The sequence below is a fragment of the Megalops cyprinoides genome, chromosome 13, assembly GCF_013368585.1.
Source record: "Megalops cyprinoides isolate fMegCyp1 chromosome 13, fMegCyp1.pri, whole genome shotgun sequence".
NCBI classification, from domain to species: Eukaryota; Metazoa; Chordata; class Actinopteri; order Elopiformes; family Megalopidae; genus Megalops; species Megalops cyprinoides.
In genome coordinates this window covers 23,391,901-23,412,493 of record NC_050595.1, presented here as the reverse complement: position 1 = coordinate 23,412,493, position 20,593 = coordinate 23,391,901, and the positions used below count along the sequence as shown (strand labels likewise).

General features: G+C 43.4%; 2 protein-coding genes across 2 annotated transcripts; both read right to left on the bottom strand.

Moving 5' to 3' along the window:
* Positions 1 to 3,272: 3,272 nt before the first annotated feature.
* cers3a (ceramide synthase 3a) lies at positions 3,273 to 16,879 on the bottom strand. The gene is made up of 11 exons (XM_036543652.1): positions 16,774 to 16,879; positions 13,554 to 13,733; positions 12,778 to 12,895; positions 11,753 to 11,871; positions 11,509 to 11,566; positions 9,356 to 9,406; positions 8,602 to 8,694; positions 8,084 to 8,212; positions 7,784 to 7,890; positions 7,059 to 7,212; positions 3,273 to 4,231 (listed from the first exon to the last, which is right to left on the bottom strand). The coding sequence occupies exons 2-11, from the start codon at positions 13,724 to 13,726 to the stop codon at positions 4,106 to 4,108; spliced, it is 1,128 nt and encodes a 375-aa protein (XP_036399545.1). The 5' UTR covers positions 13,727 to 13,733; positions 16,774 to 16,879; the 3' UTR covers positions 3,273 to 4,105.
* Positions 16,880 to 18,272: 1,393 nt separating this feature from the next.
* On the bottom strand, positions 18,273 to 19,963 carry lins1 (lines homolog 1). Its single transcript, XM_036544303.1, has 3 exons — positions 19,907 to 19,963; positions 19,422 to 19,599; positions 18,273 to 18,975 (listed from the first exon to the last, which is right to left on the bottom strand). Exons 2-3 carry the CDS (start codon positions 19,562 to 19,564, stop codon positions 18,273 to 18,275), a joined length of 846 nt encoding a protein of 281 aa, XP_036400196.1. The 5' UTR covers positions 19,565 to 19,599; positions 19,907 to 19,963.
* Between the last annotated feature and the right edge of the window lie 630 nt (positions 19,964 to 20,593).

Here is a 20,593-nt window from a genome sequence, read left to right as displayed (position 1 = left end):
AACATGTAAATCTCAGGGTAATCCGCTAAAGAGGACTGTGACAGAACAGGTCTCCGTGTGCATGCGGAGGTCTGCGCGATGGCTCAAGAGAAGGATTAATCCTATTCTCACCACTTTGATTTCTCGTTTTGGGTGCCCCGTTACCTTGGCATGGATCCCAGAGCGCCCTGACTCTCTCTCCAGGGCGTCAGAATTCAGGCAGATGCCACGTCACGGACAGCCAATCAGGGAGCTTAAAAGATTTTTTCCCACGAGCAACTGGGGCATTGTGATCGGCTTTTAATCATTCCACCTAATTGGACCTCTGTGATTTGGAGACCTCCAGCTGCATAGCACATTGCCACATAATGTTCTAAAAAAAAGTAATCCCTGTGTCAAAAAGTGTCATCAGCAAATTTTTCATCCTCATTAGACATGTAGCTAAGCCTTCATTCTACGTGAAGCATCTAAGATGTGTGGGATTTCTCCCCATGTGTGAGTAAGATGTGGAACTCAGCAAGTGCTTTAGGAAATAACAACACTGTTTATTTGTCTGTCAAAATAAAATCTACAGTCTTGTTTGATATCATAGACTGACCATAGCAGGCATTCAGCCGATGACAACTACTTCTACCCCACAAAGATGGATCACTGTAAAAATATTCCATGCTGAACAGATGTTAAAGGAACCATGACAACCAGGGACCTTATGAAAAAGCAATGCAGTAAATTTATATATGAAATATCTTTTTCATGTTTGTCTAATTGCATATATTCTAAACCAGTTTACTTCTTACAACTGTAACATGACATGATTTGAATATTTTAGTGAAATGTAGTCGGATTAGTTTTATTGAAATGATTAGAATATACAGCATGTGTACAGTAGCGCACATAAAAGTGAAAATTTCAGATATATTATTCAGTATGTTCAGTACATTTGATGAAATTCATTATATTCATGAACGTCTTATATTTTAACCCTTTGTTGAGTGAGTCACGGAGCTGTGTCCAACAGTGAATACTCTTCCAGGCTCTTTCTGCTTGTATTCACTCCTCTCTGCTACATCCACAACAGAGGAACATGTTCTGCAAGCACATACGGCCTCTTCAGAATGGGAATTTCAACATTTTGTGGTTTTGGAAAACAAAGCTGTTCCGGAGTGTGGCTACATTGTGAATGATATAAGAGATGTTTTTTTCATACATTTTATGATTGTACTGTGAGCACTTCTTTGAAATCATAACATCGGTCATTTTGGAAAAAGAGGAGACCACTGGGGGAAAAAAAAAAAAATTTAATTCGAGCTGCCGCAGAACGGTTCTTCATGATCCGTTGCTGCCGCAAGGATTGTGGTGAACTGCGCCCTCTAGAGTTTGGCGGAGGCATACCTGCCTATCATACTGAGAAGAACTTGGACTGGTTAAATTGATTGTTACTGGTTAACTTCTCAAGAGAAAGTTCACACGCTGAAGCCGAAAACAGTGAAACGGTCTCAGTATTTGTCAGGCTTTCTGTCAGTGCTTGTAAATGTGTCTCTCGATAACACTGCCCCCTCTGAGTGATTATGGCTTGATATCTTTTGAGCAGTGCTGGTTTTCTCTTCTGTAAATGGTCAGGCTGAAGTGATTTCCCTGACCCACTGTACAGCAATTCCTCCACCTTCCACATCCAAAACACCAATGCCGGTTTGATGAATCTGCCCAAGTGGGCTGATTCAGCCCTGAGATAGAAATTTAATACATTTTTATTTATTTTATTGTTCAGCAGACACATTTACCAGCCATCTTGCATAGCTCATGTTTTTTGACATGGAGTTATCACCTTGCAGGTGGACATTTACAAAAGCAGTTCAGGTTAGGTACCTTTGTCCACCTGCAAGACCAGTGACCTGCTTGGGATTCAAACCCACCTCTTTCTGGTTTATAAGTCAAGTCTCCCAGCCGCTACGTCCTGATGAACAGCATAGAGAGGGAGAATGACAAGGGACACATCTCCAACATGCCTTCATACATTTTGAGACACATTTTCATTGCATTTATTCATCAACAGAGGAAGGGGACAAGTTTCGATTCCTTTCAACTATACTGTGATACACCAGAGCCAGTACATACATTTTAGACATGCATTCATTTTGAACCATGCAGAGAATCTCGTGCATCTTCAAACAATCTGATCCAGTATATTTAACAATTTGATACAGAAATAAAAAATACAAAGATACAAAGTTGAAATTCAGGTTCGGGTTACAGTCAAAATGTTATTCAAGTTCCTTTGATTTTTCTGCTTTTTCTTCACAGCAGAACAATTCGCCTCTGCATTGCTGAAATGTTTTTTTTCTCCTTTCTGTGCCAAAACACACAGCCTCTGCCCTTATGTTTTCAATGCACAGTGTTACCATCGTCTTATTCTTCAAAACAGGCCCCACGGTAATCAATCCATTCGCTTGCAGGAAAACAAATAAATAAAACAGACTACTTAAAAATACCAAGGAATGTTTGCTGGTTATACAGAAACTGACAGTGTTTCATCCGTTTCATCTGTTCCACTGTTTCCAGCATCGTGCTACTGCCCCTTTAAGTCATTTCACAGTATGGACTCAGTCAAGCTTTCGTTTCAAGCTGTAATGTGATCACAATTGATCAGAAATTCATAGCAGGAAGGATCAGTTCAATCAATTAAAATGGTGATGACCCTGGACTTAAAACCATGATATATGCAGTGGTTCTTTCAGTTCCAGAATTCTGGTAATTTTGGAACTTCCTCTGTTCTTTATCTAAAACTGTGGCCTGGATTTAATCCCACCAAAATAGAGTTGGTCTCAAACTTTGATACTTTTAAATTGCTACTTTACTTAGTTAAGGGGACTAAATAGCTCCCCCCCATGTGTACAGTAGGACTGTGCATAGTTGAAGAAACTTTGCATCAAAAGAAAATGCTGAAATAAAGCCTTCTGACTCACTAAAATACACTACCTTTTGTCCTTATTTCTCATTTATTATGTTGTTTTTTTTGTCAATATCTCCCCAGCTCCCTAAAGCAATTCACAGTTGAAAAGAAACGCTCTCATCACCTCCTTTCAGAAAAGAACCAAACTGTCGCTTTGAACTACACTGCGGTTCACAAGGGAGACATCCCATCAATAAATCCCCCCAACCAGCCCCCCCTCCCCCCTCCCTGTCATGGAAGAATTTTTTTTATTTCAATGGCAACAAAATTAGCGCTGAAGCAATTCCCCCTCGGCCGCTGCCAGCGCATGGCATTTGGGAGCGCAGCACCGCTGTCAGGCGGCATCACGCTGTAAGGGCCGGGCCGTGGAGGGCTGCGTTCCGTGACAGCGCAATGTGTTTAACAGAGCGCAGGCTCGCCGTGTTCCTCAGCGGGCCGGGGGGAACAGGGCCTGAGGTCTCGCGTGTTTAAAGGCCCCGCTCTCGGGGGAGCTGCCATGCCTACTCTTTGAAGGAGTTCAGGTTTTTTTTTTTTTTGGGGGTCCAGCTGGAGTAAACCATTCTGAGATGTCATCAGAGTCGGTCCATAAACGCTGGGTAGCGGCCAGCGGAGGTTGATATAAAACATGGCGGCAGCGTCGTGCAGCAGGACGTGATGGATGAAGCAAAGCAGCGATAACGATACGCGGGACGTGGCGTCTGCCCCCCCCTTCAGACGGAGGGATGAATAAGATGTGATGATGAAGAAACGCAGCAGCCCGCGCTTTTGTTCTCCGCTGCCGCTCTGTGGAAGACGCCCTCGTGTGAAGCCGCGCCATCTCTGGCGCTGCTGCTCTAAAGTGATGGGAGTTGGAAGTTGGGGCGCCGTCCCAAAAAACTCTCCCCCAACATCGTGGGATGCGGCATCGTTTGCGTGTATGTGTGTGTGAGCATTGTTCGGAGCGCTGATGTTCTGATGAGGGAAGCAATTTTTGACTAGGCTCTGTTCCAGCTCCAACGGCAATAAATCAAATGTTTCTTTGTGCGTGCGCTGGTTTCATTTTATTGTTTTTTACCATCGTTGATAGTCCCGTTATAAACGGGTCAGGGCGGCCCACGTTGCCTGGTGAGCCGCGCTGGATCCCACCGGCGGAGGCGGCCCCCCGGGGGGCCTCGGGGAGGCTCGCTCCGCCAGGTGTCAGTGATCTCGCCCTGCACCTCCCAATCCCGAGCCGTTGCTCACTTTCTCATGTCCTCTGTCCTCCTCTGTGGTGTAGCTGTCCTCCTCCTCTTCTTCGTTGTCACTCCTCTCATCACCGGTCAGCTACCATCATCAGCAGGAAGCGGGAAGCAGGGACAGGAGGTGGGACAAGAAGAATGGAGTGTGAGAAAACAAGTAATCCATTATCAGCCTGATCAAGCATTCAGTTACACCAGCGGTTCTCAATCTATGGCCCAATCAGGATAGAGGGGTGTGGTCTGCCCTATTTGGCATGCTGCAGAGCACAATGAATGACTGACTGACAAAACAGGGATGGTAAGAAGAGGTGAAAATATAAAGCATTTTGTACTATTATGAGAGAAACAGCCCTGCGTGAAGCAGCAACAACAACCTTTCTCATCCCATTTCACAAAATAGGGTGGAAAGTATTTGATAGCTGGGCGGTGCGAGGTGTGGGTGGCGTGTTCTGGGCTGCACGCACGGCCTGCACTGGCAAAAGGGCTGAGGAGGAACCACTAATTTAGATGATGACTGGCTGCCGCAGGGGTGGGGACGGCCGACAATCAGGCGGATGACAAAGTAATTGGAGTCCCCGCCGCGGCGCTCTGTGCGTCTTTGTGGCCCCGCGTCATCCCCGGGCGCCCGTGACAGCGCCCTGGGATGAATGGGTTCCTTTTGAGAAGCCCACTCTTCTCGCTGTGCCCCGAGGTGAAAGGGTACCGAGCCCCTCAGTGACACGGCATTCCATCACTGACGCGCACAAAAGGCCGCATGCCTCTCCCTCTGTCGAGCAAAAAAAAAAAAACACGCTCACTGAGGGGGAAAGAGCTGAAGCCCTCGCGCTGTTCGTTCCCGGGTGGACTGCCAGATTCTCACAGCACCGCGTCTGGAATTCGAGCTCCACTGTGTGGCACCTTTGTCTACAGCGTGCATGCCTGTGCTTTAGGCTAACCGCATCGAGGGGGTGTTTATGTAAATCTTCAGCCAGGGAACAAACCTGCTTTTCCCCCGGGACGTGAACTCCGCACGCCACGCACCGAATCACAGAAAATTAGGCTCATCAGAGCAACAGCCTGTTGATGGTCTTATGGAGTGTGGCAATTGCGTCTGGCGCACTCACAATTGCATTTGTCAGGGAACAAGTACCTCGCCAGTCCCATCATAGCTAATTAGATAATGTTCTAACGGCTCATCAGTTTACATGGACCGCGGTCCGCAGCAAACAATGGAACAATGTAAACGAAGGGTGGGGGCGGCGGCGGGGGTGCGATGAGGCCCGCTGGCAGCGAACAGTGAAATCAGATCCAGGTGGGGAGGGGGGGGGGGGGGGTGCCAGTGACGAGACATCGCAGACCACGGCAGTCTGACTCGCCATTAGCCAAGAAGAGAAGCAGGACACGCTGGAGCGGTCCTCCCATCTCATACCATGACTTGTCCTTAAAAGCATCTGGCAGATGGACGAATAACAGTTACTTTTTGCTATGCTATTTAAACAGCACATCCACAAACAGCACATATGAGCGAGCGCATGCCAGCGCAGTGTACAGCACGCAATGGTACGTAAGCTCTCATAGATCTTTAAAATACCAGCCTTCACCGTGAAAACATACACTAACTGAGGGTCATACAAGAGTTAAGTGGCTGCAGTTTCCACACTTTCCACAGTGTTTTTGTTGTGCAAATAGATGCAGTCAACCATTTGTTTTATGCTGAATGATGAGCTAAAACATGATGGAGCACCACTCATACTAATAATAATTTTGTCAGCCAGAAACTACCATATTACTTCAAATAAGCTCCTCCATTGAATGAACACTGTTTGCAATAAACAACTGGCTGAGCCATGCCAAGGATTTAAACTTCACTTCTCATGTGACCTTTTTTTCAAGAGGAAAGACAGGGAAATCTCATATGTCTCTATTCTTTTGTTAATGTTTTTTATTCATTCTTGGAATTCAACTTTGTTTTTTTTTCCCTGCCAAATATATCGGGGTTACTGGAGGCAGGCAGCTGACGCACGTGCAAGTCATCTGAACTGAGAACCATTAGTACCAGCAGTGACCCTTGAAATACATGTCTGACCAGGAGACCTGCAGCCTCGCAACTGCTGAAGTCCATGTCAGAGACCTATGTAAAATATCAAGGCCACTTAAATCAGAGAACATGTCTAACAGTCCCAAATAAAAATGAAAGTTTCATAGCCTTAAATATTTGATGATTAACCTGATTTTTTTTCTGTTCCTTCAAAACTGCTCTACTTGTATTCTACAATATTATATTATTAATAAGATACACAATGTACCTTTTCAGGAAACGTGTGACTCGACATTGTTAGAGGCAAAACCCACACGCTGAATAATAATAACCTGAGAAGGAATGTGAAAAGCGAGGTATGCAGGTAAATGTTTCACTCTCCACCTTGCCTACAGGTAGGTTTTTCTTGACTGGAAGCGCATTCTAGGAAGTTGTTTGAGAGCAGTACTTATACTTACTTAAAACTAAGAGTTAAGCATTTTCTCTCCTGCTAAAGGGACAAAGAAGTAACAGAGTGACCATGTGACAATGGAGCTGCTTTTCAGGTTCCTCACCAGCCTCTCCTAAAGTATAATCCTCATTTGCATTGTAAGTGACAACACGACATGGGGAGATATTGCAAAAGAACATACCAGTGTTCACAGGGCTGTGACTACTTTGTCTCCCAGGACTTCACCATTGCATATTCTACTCTATTGTCATACCCTCCATCCCCCTGACCACCCCCATTATTATGATTAATGTTGCACAGAATACAAAGACTTATTAATACACAGAGCTGGAAAAAGCCAAAAAGGGGCAAAAAGGTTTCTTTTTTTTCTTTCTTTGCAGCCATGGACAGGTCATCTTTGCCAGCCATATCTGGACACACTCGCTTACATACAGATTTACTTACATTCCCAAAGAGGAACTTCTTCAACATGCGCAGTATGAGGTATGCCCAGAATGTGTGCAGAAGAAGAAGGACCACCAGCATTACATTGAAGAAGTAATACCCGAAGAAAGGGGGGTAGCTCAGTACTGGGTAGACCCACGTGCAGTGGATGATCCTAAAACAGCAGAGGTCCAGACAGACTGTTAGCAATGTCTCACAGCTGAACACATCTATTAGAAGATAACCCACAAACGACAATCAAGCTACAGAATACCACAAATGCATTTTTCATGTTCCTTCCAAATGTGAAGTGCCAGCCTGCAGTTGCTACCAATGTTCTACAATGTGGCTAAGATATCAGAAGCACTTTCACGTTACAATCACGGTTACATATGTTCCCATTTATAAGCATTAAGCAGTAAGCATACCTTGTATGAACCAAATGCTTGAGATAAAAACGTCACACATGCAGCTATAATGTGGGCTTCAGAGTGATTTAATGGGAAAACTATAGCAGCACTTGAAAGCACGCATTACACAGTGTTTGTAATATATAGGGTGTTTAACAGGAGTTTTGGAACAGTGAGTGCAAATCATTTTGAACCTCACATGCTTATCCTTGAAAGCCAGGCTACATTATTAATACTTGTGTAATTAAACATAAGCCCACATGCACGTGCGCGCACACACACACACACCTACACACTATGCGCACACACATATGCATATTCTGATAGAAGTCTTACCAAAAAGGGAAGATGATTAATCTAGTAATCATAAACACAACAGCAAATGCGATGAAGAGTATATTGCAGGTTTTCTCCCACTTGGCATAGTTGAATACCTTTGCAGACTGGGAGACAGGAGAGACAGAAGAAATGAAGATTGTAGCCACCATACAGAAATTTGAGATACATATATCCTGTAAACCCACACACAGACACATGAAGACACAGACACATACAGAATATTACCATGTGCGCATAATATTTGTTAATTGTGTGTTAATTGTTTTTGGGGTGTTAATTGATCTCATTTGAATTTACCTCAAGCAAAACATCCGAGGCATCGTGAACTATCATCACCAAAGTTCCAACACGAATATAATTGGCACACCATGAGAAGGACAAAAGAGTCAAGGTTGCAAAATGGTGGATAATTTGCTCTTTAAAGTCCTGGCAAGACGAAAAAATACAAAAGATGCAACACAAATCAGATGCCAAGCACTTCAAGGACCGAACTGGAGTTATTTGTGGTTATTAGTATACAATTTCAGGGACAAAGAAGTGGCATTCCATGTATTTTCAATCTCAAATGTTCCCAAGACTCTGACATGTAAAAAACAAACCAACATCAATACAAATGTCTGAAAACCTCATTACACTGTTAAGAAACCTACATGGAAAATACAGTATTTAAAATAAATATGGCCTTGTAAGAAGCATGCAAAACCTTTGATACTTTGATTTCAGTTAAAGCTTATAACTCAGAAAACAGATTTCTCATGTAAGGAATGAATAAAGGTCCAGTTGGCATATGCAGAGGAAAAACATATGATACTTGCCTTTCTTTTGATGTCAAAAGCAACACTCAGCAGCAGTGAACCATAAAAGCTCATCTCTATGACGTAATACCAATACTGGGATTCAAGCATTGACTGCAAAAAAAAATAATACCAGAAATAACAATGACCTTGTTATCATCGTAATTTGAAATGACGAATACAGAATACCATGTCCTTTGTGGATATGTGGATATGTAAACTGTCATTTTAAGGGCAGCACAGAATACATAATGATTTAGGTGTTGTTGTTGTTGTTTTTTTTTGCAATGTTTTTATTTTTTGCTGATAAAATAACACCTAATCCTACAACGGCTATGCCAATTTGGTTGACATCACAATTCTACTGATTGGGGCTTGGCACTGAATGAAGAAAACAGCAGGATTCATTCCAGAAAGTAATTCCTCTCCTTGTAAAATAATGTTGTATTTCTAAATAAGGATTGGAACACGGTTTATTTTGGAACTGAAGTGAGGATTATGGCCAGATTTATACATACGGCCGGTGTTGTAAATTTGAGTATCGCATGGAACCTTTATCAAACTTGAGTCAAGGCCATTAAAAAGGATATGTGATATATTCATAGCCATATTGGTACTAGCATTACAAGGGCCACATAAAAACAGAAATATGAACTAATATCTAGGGATCTAAAACCTTTACTGTTGGAGATCTGAGGTTTGGAAAGGAGAACAGTTCATGTTTTGTGTTCTGAGATTTGAAACTCTCTCTCATAAACAAAGATAGTTTACACACCTGTTTTGGAAAACCAGACCATACTTCTCGAGTGTCATAAAACCATGGTTTCTGGAGAACAGAGAGAACCATTTATAATCACAAACTAGGTCATTGAAATATGAAAGATGAATAAAAAAAAAGCTATTAAAGTCATAGCATTCAGTTTAGATGACATATATACATAAGCCTTATTTCGCAGGTGACATACCACCAACCCTCCTTCACCTGTGCCTGTATTGATATTCTCATAGCTCGCTACATCGGTCTGCCTCTAGGGGGCGAAACATGGAGAAGCATGATCTGCTTCAGGTTGGGGTTTCCCCCTGATTCCCATTCAATCGACCCAGATAATGCAGCCAGCTCAGGCTGTCTCTCCACCTGTCAGAGGGGGAGTGTTGTGCTTGCCCCAGCCACAGCTGTGTCAACTGCAGGCCAATTAGGGGAAATGAACAAAAAACCTTCCCTAGGCAGGACCACAGTGGTCAAGGACAGCTACTTAGTGAGCATCTTAAGAGAAGCCCCCATTGGGAAACAGGACCACTCTCCTAATGTGGAATTAGATTTGACAATGAGAGTTTCCTCTGTTGCTGTTGGGTCCCAGTGCAGAGTGGCTCTCAGAGCTCATTCAGGGAAGCTGATCCAGCAGCTCCAACAGTAGTGTAGCTGAGGACTTGCCAGTGCTTGTTGGGGTTGGGGGGGGGGGGGGGGGGGGGTATAAACTCCTCTCAAGTTCAGACCTCTCCTCTGTGGGACTCCAGTTGTGGAACATGAGACATCCTAACAGGAATCACTGAACATTTAAACAGTAAGTTGGGGCGGTGAATTTTGAGAAGTATAGACAAGAGTAAATAAGAGCTGTGTTTAAAAATTAGGACACAACGCTGGTCCTCACATGTGTTGTAGGTTTGAACTGAAATCAAACAACTTACATCAAATTCTCAAAATGTCTCTTTACTTCTTTGGCTCGACTTTGTACCGGTACACAGTATGCTCTGCATTTTGGCTGAATATCAAACTCCTAGGTGCACCTCGCCAGGTCCTCACACAAGCACTGACAGACAACGACCTCTGGACAACCCCTCAACCCTCATTACTCCCTTTCTCATAAATCAGTTGGGAGGAAGGATATAATGCTCATTTATACAGCTCTGCTGTTGTTGTATTTATGCGGATCACACACCAGTGCGACCATGTATGTTTAAAGGTGACCCAGGTTCAATTACCATTTAACTTGTTGTATCTTGCAGAATCTGGGAACTAATTTTACATTTCTTAGAATATAAAAAGTGAGAAAATACTTGAGAATGATTCACAGGAAAAGCGTTGTAACTGGACATACCAAGCACACATAAGATCAGTGGCAGAGTTGTAATTTCTTTGTATGTCCAACCAAACACTTACCCTGGGTTTAATTTTCTCAAAGAACAGCCCTTGGCAGCATGCAAGTAAAAGTGAAGGCAAAAGAGGTGAGTGACCTCTCCGACAACAACACCTTGAAGCACACTGCTCCACTGTGTCCATCTGTCTGGCCACTCTAAAAAGTCTGCAGCATTTCTGTCAGACCCCAGTCACACTGCTGGAACTCTCGGGCCAGAGACATAAATCAAAACTTAAGTCTTTAAATGCCGTCTCCTCCGGTGACACCGTAATGGCTGCGAAAGTGGGGGGCGTTATGAATACAGAAGTGGATCATTCATCACTGGCGTTTTCGCACTGTCACACTCAGGTGCTCACGACGCTGGGAGTCCAGCTGGTCAGAGATAGAGACGTGATTAATGGACGCCTGGCTCTACAGCGGGGATGGTCATCTCCCTTGCGCTGCAGGAAAACAAGCGCTTCGCCAGAGAGCGGGGAGAGAGTGTCTGGACCTGACCTCTGAGGCGAGTTTGGATGCTTAAGAGCTATCATGAGGTAAGCAGGAACAAGACACAGTGAACACCTACCAACAAGGTCCATCATTCAAAACACACAGACCGCACCCAGAAGAACCGTTTAAAGTTCATGCGGTTCATTCTGCGAAAATTAAATCCATGACATTCCAAAAAAGTTTTAGAAATGTCTCATTACTGTCAGATTTCCCTGTGGAAGTGCGCTGCGTACATCCACAGCAATGAATCTGCACAGCATTGCACAACAAGACTTCAAGGTCTTAACAGCCAAGGCATACTTACGTCATAAAGAGCAATGAGTCCTCCAATGAATGCAGAGATATAGAAGACAAACCTCCAGCTGCAGAGAAGAAAACAGAGGACCTTTCAGACTGTCTTACGTTTCTGACCTAAGCTTACAGGTGCCACGATGAATAACTGAAACAGGTAAATGGACAATTACAATTACTCCTTAAAAGAGAATCTCTGTACTGTACCTAATTAAATTCCATCTATCGGCAGTAAATCAGTGAAGATGTTATCATACCACGCCTCTCTGAATTTCCTTAGAACTCCGGGCCGTTCCTGGTTGCGTCTCCTCCGAAACCACCGCTCCACCTGCCTCCGGGTCCAGCTGCATTTCTTTGACAGGCCATCTATCTCTGACTGTGAGACAACTGTCAGGTCAGTACTGGAAGCAAAACCTGTGGTCTAGTCAATTGCAGGATCCACTAAACACACCTGCTACTGATCTGAACTCTCATTTTTACATGACCTGACATAGGTAGCACACAAAAGGGCAAATGGGGCCGTTTCATTTTTTTTCATCTAAAATATATAAATACGTAAAATATACTATTGACTTATTCTGCTGCGCATGTAGGGACTGCAATACTGCTGCACAACCAACTTACTACGAAAGACCAAAATCCAAATATCACAGATTGTTTTTTTAAATTTTCATTTTAATATTTCATTGCAGTAAACAGAGAAGGTAAATAAAACTGTAAATAGTGTGGTGTTGATTTACTGTTTGAATATTTATAAAACAGACTGTCAACAGGCGTTTCAAAGGTCGGCGGGGACATGGAGAGTCCCATAAGGATGTCAAAGAGACTCCAGCTAAGCTTCTGAGTGTTTTGAATGAAATCAGGGGTATCGGTGGTGTCTCATGGTGTTAAAATGAGAAGCCTTGATTATCCCATCAAAGGGATCCAGGGCCCATTAACGATGATATTCACAGCAGGGGGGCAAACGCAGAGACACATCTCCTTTTAACTTGTGCACTTAATGTGGAGAAGTGCTAATGGGCGGCAGGCCCGCATTACAGAGACGTGTGCCGGGATCGCGTAGCCCCCACGGCTATCGTTCTTAACCATATAGGGATTTGGAGACCGCATCATTAGCCTCCAGCACAGATTTAGCTTGGCTCAGTGGTGGACATCAATGCTCTAGCTTGGGGTGGGTTTTGTGCAGGACAGCAAAAACTACATTTCTATACACAACACTGCTGGATGACAGCAGCTTAGTAAATTTGTGGTGGTGTGGTGCATCTAGGGAAGGGGGACATACCTGTGCTGGGTTTCTGGACCGGGAGCAGAAATATTCCTCCAGCACGGGGTTGTGAGCGGCTCTCTGCTGCACCTTCTCTCGAATTCCGAAGGAGGCTGCCACAGGTGTGGCGATCAATCTGGAGGAAACAAAAGCATGAATCTGAAGCCAGGCTGCATTCCTATAAATCAGGAAAGAAATGCAATCTTCCTGTTGGAACAATAGAACTAGTTTTGTGTTGTACAAAGGAGTGATCAGTGGGTAGAGTCCAGCAGGGGAAGACTGAAATACCTTTGCTGAAAAAAAATCAGCAAGGCAACTACGCTTTAGAAGTGGGGACACGTATGCTTGGTGACTAATGATTTTTCAATTAACCCTATCTGATTGTAGTTACATGCTAGTAAAGAAAAATATCTTTGTATCAACAACTAAGTCAATGACACAGACCAGCTATTAAACATTCTGGCCTGAATTTTAACTCAGGATAAATTATTCACATAATTGTCAGTTAGCCAATATAAATAAGTTCCAATCTTACAAACAAAAAAGGAGCGATAAACTATCAAGTAATTAGATATTTGAGAGGAAATTGCTTGATATATGGCTAACATTTACGATAAAAGCATGTTTCAAAACAACACATACACAATTACCTAATAACAAGCTAATGTCATTTAAAGTGTCTATTAAGAACTCTGTGTCTTATATGCTACAGCTTACATTGAATGTTGTATTAAAATTAATACTACATAATAGCTCTGTTGTAAATTTGATGTAAATGCATGTATGTAACTTACCTTTCAAACAAGTATCTCATTATAAGAAATGCCATGGAGAGAGGAACTGTTACATATAGATCTGACACTTTGGCATAGACTCGTCCCTCCTTGTCCTCAAGGTCTGACCATGTCAGATTCACAGGCAGCCATATACGATCCCACCAAAACCACTCGCTGATTGTCTGCAACATCCTGACACTGGAGAGAAACACAGGAGAACATCATCACCACACCAGGCTTCATATATTAAAATTTACCACAGGCTTGGCATACGGCAAAGCCGTTACAGGTGTATCCCTGGGCACACATTTCGAGTCTCTTATTTCCAAAACAAATATTTGAACAACAGTTAATTAAAAAAAAAAAGTCCTCACCCCTTTCTCAAGCTTTCCCTATGCCTTTTGTCCGAATGTCACTAAAAGCAAATGGAGTTGGTGGTTTTCACCAATGAAAGCCAAGCCTGGAGCCTAGCAACAGACACTTGAATGGGAGGCTGGATAATGAACAATGTTAACTGCCTTTTTTTCCCTCAGATGAGGAGATCAGGTTGAAAATTTTCACACTCGTGGAAAAAAAGCTGCAAAGACTGGTTTATCCACAGATGTGGGCAAAACACCGTTGCTGCAACTCACAACACCACACATATGGGGACCATGCTGACCTGACCCGTATAGACTGATCCTGAGTGCGTGTTCAAACACAACAAAACTCAATCCCTCTACCTCTGGGGGAGGGGGAGGCAAGTTAATCCCTACAACATGGCAACAAACTGAGCATTCAACAAATCATTATTTTAAGAGCCAGCCACTACAAAACCTGGGCACAGATATCTCTGCTGGAGTACATTAAAAAGCCATAGGAATATATAGGGACAATTGCTACTGAGACCTTATCTGGGACTTGACCTGTATCTTTGGATGTGCCCAAACCCTGAATGTTCGGTTTCTGTGAGGAAGAGAGTAGGACATGTAGTACCTACTGTTCCAATGTATATATACATTGTATGGCGCTCCAAGTTTCAGCCCTCTGACTCAGGTCTGGAAGGAACTGAAAATGTTCAATATCAGTTCCATGACGCACACAAACAATGTGTGGCATACACTATTATTTTACATGAACCTGTATACTGTCTCATTATAAGCCTAGTTCCTTAGCCACCACAACAGACCACAATAAATGTATGGTTCAGGAGTGCACCCATCTAACAGGCAGGTACAGCAACGCATGATACCAGTTCATGCTTGAGCACATTCGGTGGGGAAGACAATGAGGAACAAGGATTCCACAACAGACACAACTTGAGAAGCGGTTGTGAAATAAACGTTATGTCATCTGTCACACAATACTCGTGTTTCTGTCAGACAAGATAATCACCGACAGTAACCAGTAACAACCTGACAAAGGTCATGGTTGTGGTATAAACGTGAGACAGTGAGTTTAATGGTTTTTGGGGAAAGCAAAAAACTTCCCTGCTTTTCTTGTATCATTTCACGCATCCTGGATATAAATCCATATAAAATCACAGTGCAGGGGAATACTCTGAGCTGTCAGGAAAAAAAACTCGAAGGGACTATTTGACACGTATTAAGATCCGTTCAACGGCTACTTTCCCAATGATGGCCACATGGAGGATGTCTTTTCTCATCAGTGCTGCCAGAGTTCTGTTCAGCGGGGAGAAAAAAAAAACTTCAGCTCAGCACATTTCCAGCTGTTACATCCTCGCCAGCAGGCTGCATCAGGACATCCAGCAGTGACAATTAAAAAATAATTTAAAAATGAAAGTCCCACAAAAGAAACCACTTACACAATCAAATCACAACAGGAGCCTTCAAAGTTCCTTTGTTATACTTCTAGTGCAGGCATGTGCAATTTGTTGGGAGTTTGGATAAATATCCCCATAAATATCTATTAAAGCTGGAAAAAATTAACCTGAGCTTCCTGGAACATCCATACTCCAGTGTAAAGAAGCCCTCCACTCCATATCAAGTCACTGCAATAAATGATCAAACACTCTGTACTGTATATTTACAGGGCTGGACCTCTTCTGGGAGTCACTCCTTTTCCTCTTAATAATTCACCTGCCCCTCCCACGCAGGCCAGCGATTTAGCTTAGTGATATATTTCTGCCACCCTTCACAAGCAATGCAAACATTCCCAGGATGTTGGAGGACTCCTCATGAAAGATCATAATCTTAAAGCTGCCTGATAGGCTTGGCTGAAGAACACAGTTGATGTTACCCTTCCACAAGACAAATAAATGACATTCTGTACTGGCAATACTGCCGCAAGGGATTTCTGAGAAGTGACACATTTGTCTGGTCTCTTGCTGAATGGTCACACAGTCTGTGCCTGAAATGTTAAGTTAAGCAATGCTAAAACTTCTAGAACTGCTAGAACACCTAAGCTCAATTAAGGTAATCAAGGCAAAAAACAAAGCTACCAAACTCTGAGAACCACCGATTTACAATTTGCATCAGTCCATTTTACAAAAGAGAGTCAGTGTTTACTTAGCAGGTATTACATAGTGTATTAGTATCCATGAGGATCTGGCCCTGAAACACAAGCATGCCTCAAAAACTTGGAAACAAAAGCAGATTGAGCACTCAGCCATTAAAGTCTGATTAGCTCTTATTTGGTTAGATTTTCATAGAACATTGGTATGGAATTTTGAAAAAAAAAAACAGATTCAGCATCTATGGCCAGAAAGTTAATTAAACTTGCATAAATAGCTGACTTGAGTAGAGTAACTATTTTAGTATTATTTTCCTAAGCAGACAATCAGCTTTGCAAATCTGAATGTAGGCCACCAAAAACAGTGAAAGTCATCTGCATCAAGAAAGGTGTTTTTCTCTAGAGAAGTATAAACAGTATGAAGCTCAGAGTGTACGCATAGCCACGTCCAAACAACAATGATTAACTCACCTTCAGTTTTCTTCTTCTTTAAAAAAAACAACACAATTTTATGATTCTACTAATAAACAAGAAAATATATTAAAGAGCATGACACTTTCTTCCCACAGAAAGCGAGTTACAGTTCTGACACTGAGGTAGGAGTGCGTTTCCTTGTCCTCTGAATGAATTCGTGACAGGCGACACCATGGGAAAGCAGGTAAGGTAGAAAGAGAGAGGCTTTTCAAACCAGTACGTGAATACTCTCATTTCTACTCAAAGGACCTCCTATCCACCAAGCACTTCCCTCCTCAAATCCCATGCCCCGGGAGACAGAAAACTGGTTTACCTGACCGCCTTCACCTGCAGGGGGGAAGAGAGGCAGAGGAATAGCTGTTCCCAGTTAGGGCCGCTGCTTAGACGAACACTGCGGAAAGCCCTGGAACAGGAGGGCACGACAGCACAACACCCACCCCGGCAGGCACCCTTTGTTTGAAATTCTTCAGGGTCACGCCCAGCTAGGTTGTAATTTACGTTTGTTTTTTTTTTTTTCTTTCCTCAAAGCCAGCCCAAGTGACGTTAGCTGGCTAACGTCACATAATGCCTCACCTGCAGAGAAACATGCCTGTGGGTGTTCACTTTGTCTGAGGTTTGCATTGTCCTCTTGACAGAGAAATGAGGTAATTATATAGGGATTCATTCAAATGGTAGTTCCTCCAACAAAATTACAAAGAGAAATAGGAGGCGCACATAGAGAGGAATATTGAGGTTAAAAGGTAGGTAAACGGCTACACCGAAAAACAAAAAAAACTAAGACAATCCACAATTTATATGCATATTCCTCATTTTATTCTTAAGAAGTGTTTAGCAAATTACTGTATCTCCATTCTTCTAAAACACAGTGACTTCAGATGTGTGTTGTCACTCTTGTATATGAGTTTACAGAGGGTGTGCTTCTGAATCAAACATGATAGAAGCTGTGATCTCAGCCTGGATAGCTTTTAAGGTCAGAGCTTACACCTCTGCTGAGGCTTGAATCAAACTGATGTGTAAGTACGCCCCCTGGACAGCAAACCAGTCAACTGCAGGCCAAACAGGATTCCAAAGCCAGTGGACTTTCAAAGACATGGGACAAAAATAAAAATGATACCATTTATTTGAACAGCTATGACGACTTCTTTTGACTTGTCACACTTAACATGTCATTAAAGCTAAAAAAAATACTTAACTGGGTAAGTTGTGATTGTCTTATTTCTGTCAAACCAACATCCAACAACCAATAACTGACTTCTTACAGCATGCACTGAAATTTATCACTGATTTTAAGCAATCCGAGACTAATAGAGAACATGTTCTATACATGTTCAATTTTTCATTAAAACACAGTACCACTCAACTCCAGTCCTGGTGGGCTGTATTCCTGAAATCTGTTCAGCTACCTTTAAATCACTGACATTCTCAGAGCTTTGGAGAGAATCTACAATGAGACAGTTATTACTGGACTCAGGTGGTAAAGTGCCTGACTTGAACAAAATCCTGCAGAAACCGTAGCCCCGCAGAGCCAGGAAGGAGCCGTCCTGATCTATGGTCAAAAACAAAAGAACAAAAAATACAATTTGATACGGCACCAGATTTTCTTACAACTGTATACACAAAACAGACATGAACTTTGTGACCTGCCCTCTCGCTCCACTCCTTGTGTCTCAGCACATGATAGAGATTAAGATCCTTTCTGTACTTTTGAAGGTAGAGCCATGCTAAGGGAACTCCACCCGCTCAGTGACACGCACACAGTCTCAGTACATTACTTCCAGACTTCTTGGAAAACCAGTGCCGACTGGAGCTTCTTCAACACTGCGATCCACATCCCGGTCTGCTCTTCGCCTCGATTTGCATCAGCAGTTTCAGGAGCGAGGCCGGCCTATAGGGAAAGAGATTCCTCTGCTGCAGCCTGGCTACAACTTTTCTCAGCTCTGTGAGACACATGACTGTTCTCGCACACACATCAGGGGGAGTCGGTTGGTGATCTTTGGCTGGCTTCACTGCATGGTCTGCTCGAGACAAAGACCGCCCTCCCGCCCGGTCAAACCCCTGCCTTTCGTTTCGTGCTCTGCTCAAAGGGCATTCTGACGCACTTTGCTCCTCAGATTCTGAATCGTCTGAGCTCCCATAATCCACCAAGCGGGGGACAGAGGATTGGGCGATCCCGCTGTCAGGGGACTGGCGGCACCGGGGACCGGTCTGATTGGCAGGGGGTTCTGATCCGGCTTTCGGAATCATCGTGGATGGATGTTCAAACACTGAGCTCCCCTTTATCGGTTCCCCTGAGTCGAATCCCTGGACATACTGACAAACACGGCAGAAGTCTTCCCAGTTTTCCCTCAGGAGCTTCAGATAACCCACAAAGTACTCAAGGAAGCAGGTCTCTGAGGAGATCAGGAAGTCTAGGAGCACGGAGTGGTCGAACACGACGCTTTGGAGCAGGAAGATGAAGTGGCAGTGAGGGTTGCAGCCAGTGCCACAAGGGTCCCATGCTGAAGCAGCATTCACTCTGCAGGCAAACACAAGCATAGGGCTCACTGAGAGCCCCTCTCCCCCAAACCCCTTAAAAGTGACCCCCAGGGGTGTTCTTTGCAAAGCAGTATCCCTTATTATTATTATATATTGCAATGCAATTAATTTGACCTTTTCTAGAAAAAGACATTAAGTATTTCAAAATAAAACCAAAGGAAAGCATACACTAAGTAAAAAGAGTATACATTAAGTAAAGAATTTTATAATGGCTCTATACATCCTATCAAACATTTTCTCTCCACATGACATTGCTTTACCACCAAATTGCCGTGTGCAACTATGACACAAAATAACACATGTGAAAAGTCATCCGCATCCCATCACCTAGGAAACTATCACACATTACTGCATTTTTTCTTTTGCTTTCAGTGCAGTGGAAATAATGCTTTGCTCGATGGACCAGATAAAAAACAATGTTCTTACCTCCTCTGATACAGGTACAACAGCATTAATGTCTTGGCTGCCTCCATCATATCATCGTCCTGCTCTCCGAACACCAGTGACACCCAGACACAAGGGTGACAGAGCCGATGGCTTTGGGTCAGATGCTGGTTCAGAAACAGCATCAGTGGCCTCAAATAGCTCTGAATGTCCAGAGTACCTAGAGACACAGAGGGAATGCAGGATCCGTAAAAAAACATACATGTGTAAGCAATTGAACCTGAAAATAAAATAGAACTTTTAATAAAACTGAATAAATGCGGGTTATGACAAAAAAGTTTTTCTCTAAGCAAACATCGCCCCCTCCTGTTAGAGAAATGCACATCAAAGCCTGCCTTGGTAATCTGGCTGTGGCACGATCCATGTTTGGAATTCACTTACAACAGAATTCTTGGTATGACTCAGCAACAACAAAAAAAAATCACAACATGTTCTCAGCAGATAAATCAATCTCATTGACGTATTACCTTTATCACCTTCCTGAGTGACATGCTGGACTTTGTATTCCAAGGACTTGAGTAAAACCAGGCTGACTGCCCTAAGCATCACAAAATCAGGTCCCTCGCGACTACCAGGACTTGCCACACAAGTACCCCCAAACAAGCTGGGCTGGGTACTGACGGAGATGCGCTGAACCCAGCCTGAGCGCGCAGACTCTAACACACTGTCCGCCAGAATCCACATGTCTGCAATCAGGTGACTGTCGCCCTGTGTTGAAGACCGCAGCTCTCCTATACACAGGTCCTCTCCAGCTTTTTGCAGCAGGGCTCTTTTCAGCAGCAACAGAACTTTCTTTTTCACAGAAAAGTGAGTAGGGGAGTCAGCTAGCTGTAGCAGCACAGACGCCTGCAGGTGCAAGAGCCTCTGACTCATGGTGCAGGTCTGTAGCGCGACCCTCGTAGCAGTGAGCATTTCAAGTAGATCAGTAAAAGTTGTCTGAACAACCTCTATATGATAAGTGTCACTTGGATATGTAGCAGTAGCAGAACCTACTCCCCTTCGTGACAGAAGTCCCGTGTACAAATCAGGCAACACGGGGTCAAATGCTACAAGCAGCTTCTCCAGCAATTCTGAAGAAAAACAGAACAGAGAGTAGAAGAGTAAAGCAATAAATCAATCACTGCTTATGGAGTGTGTACTCAGAATCATGCAGG